At 35.8% G+C, this 12,920-nt stretch overlaps 2 protein-coding genes across 2 annotated transcripts; one reads left to right on the top strand and one right to left on the bottom strand.

The window, feature by feature from the left end:
* Positions 1-147: 147 nt before the first annotated feature.
* On the bottom strand, positions 148-5,855 carry LOC112056324 (uncharacterized). Its single transcript, XM_052887261.1, has 9 exons — positions 5,661-5,855; positions 5,253-5,330; positions 4,331-4,472; positions 3,503-3,734; positions 2,809-2,998; positions 2,606-2,705; positions 2,132-2,257; positions 1,246-1,367; positions 148-537 (listed from the first exon to the last, which is right to left on the bottom strand). The coding sequence occupies exons 1-9, from the start codon at positions 5,766-5,768 to the stop codon at positions 367-369; spliced, it is 1,269 nt and encodes a 422-aa protein (XP_052743221.1). The 5' UTR covers positions 5,769-5,855; the 3' UTR covers positions 148-366.
* A 2,458-nt stretch (positions 5,856-8,313) lies between these two features.
* Positions 8,314-11,456, top strand: LOC112056328 (vesicular inhibitory amino acid transporter). Its single transcript, XM_024096744.2, has 4 exons — positions 8,314-8,854; positions 9,034-9,193; positions 9,284-9,413; positions 9,495-11,456. The coding sequence occupies exons 1-4, from the start codon at positions 8,716-8,718 to the stop codon at positions 10,677-10,679; spliced, it is 1,614 nt and encodes a 537-aa protein (XP_023952512.1). The 5' UTR covers positions 8,314-8,715; the 3' UTR covers positions 10,680-11,456.
* Positions 11,457-12,920: the final 1,464 nt, after the last annotated feature.

Genomic DNA, 12,920 nt, shown 5'->3' with positions numbered 1-12,920 from the left:
TAGAAGCTACCCACGGAAGCCAATTTTGAAAATTTTAATGTCTAAATTGATGTTCGGATAGTGTACGCAGCACAACAGGATTGTTATAACTTATTCATGACTTCCAGAGAACGAATCTTTTCGCACCATGAAGTTAAATGACCGAACCTTGGTGAAACAGTAAAGGAAACAATATGTGTAACTTGGCTATAAGAATAAAAATCCTTGTAATGTTGCGGTACACACAGGAATAATTTCTTCTACAAGCATTCAAAGTCCAGATAGCTAAACAATATATCGGGCGCTCCCAACGCAGCGATTTTTATTTCTGGTCAAACTATACCTAAGTGAACATGTAAACAAGCATCATAAATTATAAACATGTATTTAATTAGTGCCAATGCGGAATCCAGGTATCTCTGGTGGTAGTTCAGCGGCGGACTGATGAGGGTAGAACACGCCAGGCACGTCCGCGTGGAGGTCTGCCGGGGAATCCCCAGAACGAGGGTACGGATGATGTGGCGGGGCGCCCATCCATTGTGGATACCAATACAAACCCTGCAAAAATATGATTATAATAAGTATTAATTAATTGTAGAAATCGGATACTTTTGGTAAACAGTGTTCGAACAACCCCTAAAGATTGTAGATGTAGGAAAAAATAACTTTTGTCTGCCGATGAAGTAGCATCCACCTGGAAATAGCAATTCAATAAACCGACAAAATGGCATTAGCGTAGGTTAAGGACATGGTAAGAATGCAGCAGTTGAAGATGAATTTATGAAGGTGCTGAGAGTTTAGATTTTTTGTAAATACAACCTACTCTTATAACTCTTAACCATGTTGCTATGATGGTACCACTGATGTAATAGTGGTTTCCATATGGCGCAAGGTACGTTTAGACATTATATTTTATTGGAATAAGTTCGAATATTCACATTTATAGAGACATTCTCTATTGCACACACAATATACAGAAATTACTTTTTTAGTGTCCCCAAAATATAAGTAATCATTTTATATAAATAGTTGTATAGCAAGTGGAAGGTCATAAGAGGAGAGGAAGGCCAAAGAAGAGATGGTTGGATTGTGTGAAAGCGGACATGTGTGTAAAAGGAGTGGATGATGAGTTGACAAGTAACAGAGACGAATGGAAAAGATTGACATATTTTTCCGACCCCACGTTAGTGGGATAAGGGTAAGGAGATGATGAGCTGTATAGTAGCAGATACGCTTATGTTACATCTAGTACATATATAATAGTACCTTATTTCCAGTACCAGAGCACGTATACCGGTACTCGTTAACGGTGAGAGGGTCGAGGTAGCTGACACCGGCTATGGAACCGTAGTTAGGAGGGAACATAAACCAACATCCGTCCAAGGTGTCTGTAAAATGTGGAAAGTGTAAAAAGTAGGTAGGTATATATTAATATAATTTGTAATGCTAATTTGAATGGTTATCTAATTTACGTAGGAGACTGCGTCTTTTGATAACAGTATACGCAGTGTTACCACATTTCGACTTAAATTTGTATTTAATTATTTCTACTATTTTATGGGTCGCTTATTTTATTAACTGGCTTTTGATCTGAGACACAGACCCTTTGACTCAAACATATTTTAAATATAATCATTTGTTTGCCCTATGATAAAAATTATCGATGTAGATAGGTAGGTATGTTATCGCCGTTTAGTGTTGGACATAGTAGTATATGGCGTCACTCGATTTCGTGTTGGCTTCAGTGTGCTCGTGGCGTTCGAGCCGTCCACATCTCTTGTTGTGTAATTCTTTATGGGTTACTTGGGATAGGCGGGGAGAGTGACTTGAGTAGAAAAGGGGAGTGTTTGATATTAGTCAAAGGATCCTTTAACCCTACTCACATCGTTCACAAGTACGTGACTCCACTCAAGGTCATTCTCTGCCATTCTAGGGTCTTATTTTGGTTACAGTTTGATTGTTAATTAAGTTGTCCTGACAAGTGTTGTGAATCATAACCTTTGTTCGACATTAGTTTTCCTAAATTTGTAATCACTTTTGAGTCCTATAATAGGTAGGAGATTAAATATTAATATTATTGAAGCCCTAATTTACTATGAATATGTACTTATTGTTACTTAAGTTGTATGAAATCATTCCAATGTGGACTCACAAGTAATGTTGCCATAATCGGGGACAGACGGTTCCGTAGAACGGTAAAACGGCTCCGTGGTTTGTTCGAGGTATGGCGGGATTGGTGACAACCCTGTGCCAGGGTCGCCTGGGATTATAAAGGGTCCTGAAATCACAATTAAAAATATTAGGTATAAATGTGAATTCTTAACTAAGAACGGTGGCTTTTTAAAGCACTTATTCTACTTAATCTAAGATAGGTTCGAGTTTAATAAAAGGATAACTGGCATATCATCGCCTAAAATGCTAAAGCACCACGATGCAAAGGCACAGGTTCATTTCATAGTAGGTTAGCACGAAAGAAGAAATTTTAAAAACTAATGTAGTATTAAATAAACTATATTAGTTTCATATCATAAAGTAATAAAATCTTAAAATTATGAAGTGTCTTCACCAAGGTAAAGGCCTTTAGCTAGTGGGAAGCCTTAATGGAAAGTGATAAAGAGTAGCTTACCCCCGTAAAAATTGGTGTTGTTCCATTCGCAAACGTGATGGTCGCAAACTAACGGAGTTTGTTTTTCTTTTGTGTAAAATGAATGGCCATTTGGAAGAAACTAAAAAAGTAAAAATCACTTTTAAACACAGTTTGCGACCTCTCTTGAAGAATATAGTTCAATTTTAGTCATGAAGTTCTAAAAGTTTTGGCAGAGCACGCACCAGCATATAGTCATAATGTCTAAATCTTATCCCTTGAATATTAAAATCTAGTATAAAAGATCCCGAGGTGATGATACAAGACGCGGCGGTAAGCGGGGGTAGCTTGTACATTATGAGACCGCATTTAACGATCGCCTTCGGAAGCGTTGACACGTCCCTCACGTGTTGGAGACTCTTTTTAAAGGGAAACCTGAAATAAATCATAGATAGTTAATAATAATTATTAATTAATTAAATTATAATTACCTAATTACAACAGTGTGCCTAGTGGCAGTTTTCAATGTTCCCATACTGTGACGAGGGCGTAACCATAAACGCGAATTTCTAAGGAATTGAAACAGCGCCATCTAGTGGCACTACTGCACAACTGTTTAAATTTTTATAAATTCGCGTTTACGGTTACGCGATAGTCACAGTATGAAAACATTGCCAAAACTGCCACTAGGCAGTTGCCACTTTTTTTGTGATATTTTATGAATTCCCTTTAATTTTGCGGGCATTAAGTAAGCAGTAGTAGAGAAAGAAAGATTTATTTATGTAGAGTTCATATATGTAGAGTCTACGTTTGATTAAATCGTGACCGTCTTAGGGTTAAGGTTCATCATTATCAAGATGGCCATTAAGGTTATTTTGTAGCATCCACGATTTAAATACAGAGCAACATAAATCAAAGCTTGTAAAAAAAATATGTTACCTGTAAATACAAATACCTAGATGACACTCCAGACCATGTATGTAGTTGTCTCCTTGGAAGGCTATACTCGGATCCTCTTCCAGATAGTATTTTTTGTCGTCGGCGAAATGTATGAACCCCAGAAAATGGAACCCCCGACCCCTGCAGTAGGGGGCGACCCCGCGCCCCATGTTGTATATATCGCTGTACAGCTCCGATATGAAGATGTAGACATTCTTGCCACAGTAAAATTCTGTCAAGGTACATATTTTCAAATCTATACTGATAATATAAAGAGGTAAAGTTTGTGGTGTTGTAATCTCTGGATCTACTTAGCCCTTTTTGAAAATTCTTTTACCACTAAAACGCCACGTTATTTGTGAGTATCTTATATAATATATAAAATTCTCATGTCACAATGTTTATTCTCATACTCCGAAACGGCTTGGCCGATTGTTATGAAATTTTATATAATATTCAGTCTGAGAATCGGCTAACTAGCCACGGCCGAAGCGTCCTACTAGCAAGACCTGGACCAATTAAGAACACCTCAATCGGCTTAGCCGGGAAATTTACGCAAATCTTTTAAAATCGTTTTAAGCGTTTATGATATTAGTTAACATAATACAAGATATTACTATAAAAAAGGACAAATAAATAAATGAGATAACAAAAACATACTTTTGATGAATGTAAAGGGCGGCAAAATTTATCTTTGCCCGGCGATATTGCTGGATCGGGCCCTGTCTGTACTGAGAATTTCTCACAAGGAAACCTCAATAGCTATTTCATCCTACGATTCGAGCAAAGGACCTCATCCATCAATATTTTTTTTAGTATCCAACTTACCTTGACTAAGATAGAATTCAGACGGGACAGCCCCGCCAGCGCCAGAGTTGAACGTAGCAACTCGCTCCGTTTTGATTGCGTTGTGATTGTCGTACATTGTCAACATGTTGTCTATCGCATCGTCCAAAGCGATTAACAGTACCTAAATCCAGATATCAAATGTAAATAACATAAAATTGAAAGTTTGGAGAACCCCCCGAATGTCATGAAATTATTGACGACTCGATCAAGTCATCAATATTCTCTTTCAGTGCTCTTTCATTTGAAACCCCACTCGAGTATATTTGCAGACATTCGGTTATTCTTCCCCACTTTCACCCCCCACAACTTTTAATCAGCTCAACCGATTTTCATCAAACTGTCTAAGAATACTCGCACATAAGTAATCTTTAATACGAAAAAAGTAAATTGAAATCGCTTCATCCGTTCGGGAGCTATGGTGCCACAAACCACGGCCTCCGTGGCGCAGTGGTATGCGCAGTGGACTTACAAAGACGGAAGACCTGGGTTCGATCCCCGGCTGGACCGATTAAGGTTTTCTTAATTGGTCCAGGTCTGGCTGGTGGGAGGCTTTGGCCGTGGCTAGTTACCGATAAAGACGTACCGCCAAGCGATTTAGCGTTCGGGTACGATGTCGTGTATAAACCGAAAGGGGTGTGGATTTTCATCCTCCTCCTAACAAGTTAGCCCGCTTCCATCTTAGATTGCATCATCACTTACCATCAGGTGAGATTGTAGGCAAGGACTTGTAAAGAATAAAAAAAAAACAGACAGACACGTAAATTTTATAACACCCCTCTTTTTTCGTATGCTAGTACTAAATATAACTTTATATTCATTAGATAGATTTGTGAGGGTCGATTTGGATTTACATTATGATTAGGATTCTATGGGTTAGGCTGAATATACACTAAGAGATTACCTTGAGTTCTTTTATGTGCATGTTTATAAATCTTCCGAGATGATCAGTTGCGATGTGGACGTGTTCATTAATTATATACTGTAATGAAAGAAAACAAAGAAGTTATTATTTTACATCGAAACAGTAGTTTCATATATCTATGCTATTCCTTTTGCCTTAATCTTAAAGCATAAGTAAAGACCGCATACTACTGAACCAGAATTTCAACGATTTTGTAATGACGATTCTTAGCTAGTCATTTATTGTCATTAGAACTCAGAAAGTGTGCAAAATTTCATCTTAATCAAATACCGGGAAGTGCGTCAAATTAACATTCCAAGATTTTATTTTCTTACATAGGTTCATAGTTACGAGTGAAGCTAATATAAGCGTGTAAATAAATTAAAAAAAAACATAAATCTTACTCACCTGATCAGGTGCTCTTTTAATCTTCATCATCTCTATCTGGTAATGAGCCAGGTGATCGAGCTTGTCTGTCGGGTCGTGCCCGTAGATCTCGTACGCGTCAATGATCATCGAGAGACTAATGTTCTCCGTGGGCTCTTGGCAGCAAGGGTGATTGCGAATGTCGTAGGCATGCTAAATCATGATTATTTTTCTATTGGCGGGATAATCATCATCAGATTTTCATTCTCATCATCATCATCCCTGATGGAGGTCCACTTTTTTTTTATTCTTTACAAGCCCTTGACTACAATCTCACCTGATGGTAAGTGATGATGTAATCTGAGATGGAAGCGGACTAACTTGTTAGGAGGAGGATGAAAATCCACCTTTCGGTTTCTACACGACATCGTACCGGAACGCTAATTCGCTTCTGGGACGTAGTCCATAAGCTTCCTATAAGAACCTCTTAGAAAGTTTTCAATGTTTTGAAAGTGTGACGATCGCGTAATCGTATACGCAATTTTTTATATGGAATTGAAACAGTTGTGCAGTAGTGCCACTAGATGGTGCTGTTTCAATTCCTTAGAAATTCGCGTTTACGTTACGAGACGGCAGTTTTCAATGTTTTCATAGTGTGACGATCGCGTAACCGTATACGCAAATTTTTAAGGAATTGAAACAGTTGTGCAGTAGTGCCACTAGATGGTGCTGTTTCAATTCCTTAGACATTTTTAAACATTCCTTAAACATCGCGTTTATGGTTTCGCGATCGTCACAGTATGAAAACATTGAAAACTCCTACTAGGCACTCATGTTTCTCTACGAACGGTGGTGTTATAGGCAATGCATTTTCTTTTCACTCAAAATCAGGTGGGCTATTTACTTATTTATAATCATAGTTAGTTATAATCAACATCATCATCATTTTCAACCCATTTTCGGCTTACTGGTGAGCACGAGTCTCCTGTCAGAATGAGAGGGGCTAGGCCAGTAGTCCACCACGCTGGCCCTGGCTGGCAGACTTCGTACACGTAGGGAATTAAGAAAACTCTCAGTTATGCAGGTCTCCTCACGATGTTTTTTCCTTCACAGTTTAAGACACGTGATATTTAATTTCTTTTTGCATGCACCTTCAAGTTTTCAGATCGGATTTTCAAACTTGAAGGGGGCTATCACGGCTGTTATAGTTACGGTTGGTTTGGCACGGTTAGTTTTAATACATAGTTCGAAAATCTGATGAAAGCTGGAGTGGTGGTATTGGTGACTCCAAGGCACCCGATAGCGCATCCGTTTGATGTCGCTTTAACCGTATCTTAAGTGAAAACCCTTAAAATACGCCCGACTACCGATATTCTTTTAGGTATACAGGTTTTCTCACGATGTTTTTCCTTCATCGTTTGAGACACGTGATAATTAATTGTTCAAAATGCACATAACTGAAAAGTTGGAGGTTGGAACCTACGCCCTCCGAATAGAATGGCAGAGGTCATATCCACTGAGCTATCACGGCCTTTTATAGTTACACAACAGCAGATAATTATGTAGATGGCTCCAAAAAATACTTACATTAAAGTTGTTAAAAAATAATACAAAAACTATTGTTTTAAAAATGTCTGAAAGTAAGCCCATATCGTTAACTGTAACGACGTATAGGTACAATGTACTTGAGAAAACGTATCAAACGTACAAAGTATCAATTATTGCTAACGAGCAATTTCAGGAAAAAACGTTAAATAACTTTTGTTCATTATTTTATTTTAACATATTTATCTAAAAGGGCAAAGCACATTGGTGCATTTTTTTGATTAATTATAATATTGGTTACAACATCTCATCAATTGCTTTTCCTTTGTACCTAATTTTTTTTTCAAAAGAGGTAGCGAAGATACCGTCTAAATAACCTAAATAAATTCATCGTCTATGTCAGGGTAAGATTAACCATTAGGCAATATAGGCAGACCTTAGGCTTGTCTATACAGGGTCTGTAGCCACGTGGCACGTTGATTCTCTTTCTGCAAACGCTAACGCTTTGAAAACTAGAAAAATGTATGGGAATGATATTCACTATCGACAGGTCACGTGATCAAGTTGTCGATCGGATCTCATTCCTATACATTTTGAAGCGTTAGCATTTTGTAGGAAGAGAATCGACTTGGCATCGACATGGCTAAGGCCCCAGGCTTTAATAGTTCCGCGTATATTTTTATTATATTTTGCCTGAGCACAAATGAGCAAATATTTTCGAATAATAAAACTCTGATGGCCTGTCTCTGATTCTATTAGATGTGGTTTAATTGTCAGGTTATGTTAAAAATAAATTTTGTGCGTGATGCACAACCCTAACGCTTACATCGTTTAAGGTTCAATTTCACTAAGCAAGATAAAATTTCTTTATGAATATGAAAATATTTAAAAATACGTGTTGCATTTAACTACGATAAAATATTTTCATGTACCTTGGTATTTTTATTCAAATTTTATTCTAAACCTACAAATATAATTTATCATGACTTAATTTTTAATTCCCAACTAAATTGGATTTTGTTTAACTTGTTTAATTTTATAAATAGAAGTTAATGAATTGTTCCGAAATTTAATCCCCAAAAGCAGTCTGTATCGGTTATTATATAAACACTGTAATTGTGCCAAGAAACTTTGTCCGTATATCGATCGCCGTACCGCGCATCTCTCTCGCGTCGCCCCTACATCCCAAGCGAGTGCCGTGCAGCCATTATTTCAAACGAAAAACCTCCCCAAAAATGAGAAATATCTCTTATTTAGTTTAAAATTAACTCGGTTAATGCTAGACGTATACATTTATTATAAAACAACATTGTATACAACATGGGGGTTTAACAATCGTAAAAATGGCTACTCAGTAGGGCACGCTGTAAAATAATGTAAAAGATTATATTATGTATAGTGTAAAGAAGTCTTCCATTTAGAGTTAAAAGTGTAGAATTAAAAATACATGTCTTCCTGTTACGTCAATTTTTGACATAGTTATACAATCGATAGTAAGAAAATTGTGAAACAATAAAGGTTTTTAATATACTTTGAAGAAAACGTATTAAAAATGATTAACCTTGGACGCATCAAGTTACCACCTATAAAGAACGTTCTGGACGTGGCGATGCAGACAGTGAGGCAGCAAGTACCTGAAAAACCAGGTGCACCTCCTCGTCCTCCACAAAATGTCCGATTTGCCAACATGGGTAAGTTAACTTTGATGACAAATCGATATTAAAATATCACACAAAAGCTTAAAAGCTGATCTTTATATTACATTTTGCATAACCTCCATTTCCAATGAAAATTTAACTGCATTGAATTATTATATTATTATATATTTATAAATTTAGAAATAAAAATTTACCTCTGTTTTAAAATATAGATATGGGTGAAAGTTGCGAATTGTCAACAATGAATGAAACAACATCACCCACGTACCAGTCAACCAACCCTACCAACCCATTTCTCAGCGGAGACCTTCAGGCCGAAGACTCTTTTACCAGTTATCAGAACACATATCCACAACAGGATGGCGCTCCAAGGTAAATTTAAACACAAAAAATGCGAGTACAATGTGTAACGTGAATTACAGTAATTTAATAAATAAATGTTTTATTTATCTTATTTTCCAGAACTCAAAGCATGCAAAGTGTTGACTTTTATGCTTCATCAGAGGAAGGTGGTTTCGAAGAAGGTGGAGGAAAACCCGGCGCCAAAATTAACGAATTCCAAGCAGCTTGGAATGTCACCAATGCTATTCAGGTAATGGTCCTTATTAAACAAAAATAAATAAATAACACCAACTTGATTATAAAAATGTAACTTGTAACATCTTCTCTGCAGGGTATGTTTGTAGTATCGTTGCCTTTTGCCGTACTTCAAGGAGGATATTGGGCAATAGCTGCTATGATTGGAATCGCGCATATATGTTGCTACACCGGCAAGATTCTCGTTGAATGCCTCTATGAAGATGATCCAGTGTCAGGACAACGCGTTCGAGTTCGGGATTCTTATGTAAGTATTGCTAAAGAATGCTTTGGACGCAAATATGGTGCTAAAATCGTTAACATCGCTCAAATTATAGAACTCCTCATGACTTGTATTCTGTACGTAGTTGTCTGTGGTGATCTTATGATTGGTACCTTTCCCGATGGCTCGATTGATACCCGGTCTTGGATGATGCTGACTGGAATTTTCTTGTTACCACTCGCTTTTTTAAAATCTCTTAAAAGCGTCAGCATGTTATCTTTTTGGTGCACTATGAGCCACTTAATTATTAATGCAATTGTTCTCGGTTATTGCATTCTTTATATCGGTGACTGGGGCTGGGGAAAAGTCAAGTGGTCATTAGATTTCGAAAATTTCCCAATCAGTTTAGGTGTGATTGTCTTTTCGTACACTTCACAAATATTTCTGCCTACGTTGGAAGGCAACATGGAGGATCGATCAAGGTTTGAATGGATGTTAAACTGGTCCCATATAGCCGCAGCTGCGTTCAAATCTATCTTCGGCTATTTATGTTTTCTGACCTTTCAAAATGATACTCAGCAAGTGATAACGAATAACCTTCGATCAGCAGGATTTAAAGGATTGGTAAACTTTTTCCTAGTCATCAAAGCTGTCCTTAGCTATCCTCTCCCATATTATGCAGCTTGCGATCTCTTAGAAAGAGTATTGTTCAGAGGAAAACCAAAAACTCTCTTTCCACCTATATATGCTTTAGACGGAGAACTTAAAGTTTGGGGTTTGGCTTGGAGACTTGGAGTTATAATGTTCACAATTTTAATGGCAATTTTTATTCCGCATTTCGCAATTCTCATGGGATTCATCGGAAGTTTCACTGGTACCATGTTAAGTTTTATATGGCCTGCTTACTTCCATCTCAAATTGAAAGGCAATCAACTTGAAAGCACAACAATCGCTTATGACTATTTCATTATCGGGCTTGGAGTACTTTTTGGTGTTATTGGAATGTATGACTCTGGCTCGGCTTTAATCAAAGCCTTTGAAATAGGATTGCCGTTTTAATTAATTCAAAGTAGTATTTAGATGATTGTTGAACTATTTTTAGATTTACGCATTTACTTCATGTATTAAAATTTAAACTTCCGCACAGTTGCGATATGTCTAAAATGTTAAATTCCAAGTATCTAGTCTGATGTGATTGAAATGTATGTAACTTAGCTGTTTTAGAAATAAGAAATATTAACAACAACATCACGATGTTCAAAATGTCTTCCAGTCATTTTATAGATTTATGTACATATACGTAAATTTAGAAAGTTAAATTTATATTTACAATCATTTAGTGAAATCAAACGTCTTCCAAAAAAATAACGTTCGAAATTCTTCGACAACGAAGTCTTCCACAAAATATGATATTATAATAAATATATAAGAGAAAAATGCTTAAATATAAGATACTCGTAGAATCCACGCCATTGTGTGCAAGATAATTAACTTTTTAGATATTGTTGTACACGGTCTCAAATATAATCTGATATTTTTTAAATTATTGATGTAATTTAATGTCTTCCAAAAAATTTTATTGAATAATAGGTAAATATATAAGTTGTATTACATTTTTGATATTGCTTGTTATACTGTTTTGCTTTGATAATGCAATCACAAAGATTTTACCCTAAAATTGTTCATACCTACACCATAATAATCTATATTTCATTGTTGTTGATTATATATCATATAGAAATAAATATAGACAATAATATACATGTTATTTTATATCTAAACTAGCGACAACAAAAAGAAGCATATGTGAAATACAGGAACATCCATAGATATCTAGAAAGATAGATATAAATATGAAATCTGAGTTCCGGAATTGCCTGTCGTTAGATATATATATATATATATATATATATAAAGGAATTGTGACATTGTTTAGATGTAAGAATTATAAAACTTACAGCTGTAGGTAGTATAAGAATTTTATTTTATTCAATATTTGCTTTAGTTGTCTATATTTTACACGTTTGTTTTTTATAATTATATAATATTTTTACATTCTATGATTAAGCGTAGGTATCGTTTTTTTATACTTAAATATTGAATACAAATAGTGAATTATGTTACCTAATATTCTGTTGTCTATTGTCAAAGTAGTAATTAGTAGGCGCTTGACAAACTAGACCTTACATATCAAAGGGTCGCCAAAATTCTAATTTACTGACAATAATAGATATTTAATAATAAGAAATAACAAAATAAATGTTTATAATAGGATTAATATGTTATAATTTGTTAACTTAATATATTAATTTACGCTTCATTTTCATGATACACTTGTCTAGAATTGTAATCAACTGCAATAATGTTTTATAATTAAATAATAATAATTATCAGTACGCATGTATTGTGATGAAAATAAATTCTAGGTGTGTATTTTAAATATTATAAAATGTTATTCCATTAATGCGTTTTATTTTCCAATAAAACTGAAATATCTAACATTTTTTGACTTAACAAAATATTGAGGTAGGTACCTCCAAATTGTCATGGAACGATGGCAAGAGACTTAATGAAGCTGGTTTCCTGGGAAATGGAGGTGGGACGTTAATGGCACATTGGCAAAAGCGGAAGCTGCAGCAGACAAGGCTAAAATTGGTAAGTGGCACAAATAGGTATACATATTTACATACCAAAAACTACTAGTTGTTGCTTTTGACGTTTAAAATAAAATTCTCTGAATTATTTCTATGCTATGTACATATAATTTGTTTATTTATTGCTAAGTTTTTCTTCCTCCCAAGAAATTTTGAATTGCTGGTGTAAACCCCCGTGCTTCAGGGAGCATGTTATACCGTCAGTCCATTAAATAAAAGTCACTATTGTAGTGATGTTTAAGTAACGTATGTCAATGAAAAGTCAGTGCACAATTGGGATTGGAATTTAGTTTACAACAACTATCGTTAATTTATTTTAGTGTCAGGTAGAACGACAAACAGATCATTCTCCTGACAACCCGCAATAGAGCTGCGTGGTTGGTCTAAGCTTTATCCCATCTCCTCTATAGGTACAGGGTGCTCGGGAGTACTTCCCATAACTTCAAGGTGTTGACAAGGCCACATATAGGAGCCGAACTGCATAACTATTTTTTTTAACAAAAAAAACTATTATGTTTTCATACAAAGTAATTTAAATAATTCCGACTATCCATGTAACACACGCCTCTATCTATCGTTGCATTTGTAAAATACGTAATCATAGTTGGTAAGACTGTCGATATCGACGAGACAACTGGCACTCCGC

The sequence above is a fragment of the Bicyclus anynana genome, chromosome 2, assembly GCF_947172395.1.
Source record: "Bicyclus anynana chromosome 2, ilBicAnyn1.1, whole genome shotgun sequence".
NCBI classification, from domain to species: domain Eukaryota; kingdom Metazoa; phylum Arthropoda; class Insecta; order Lepidoptera; family Nymphalidae; genus Bicyclus; species Bicyclus anynana.
This window is presented reverse-complemented; position numbering and strand designations above follow the sequence as displayed.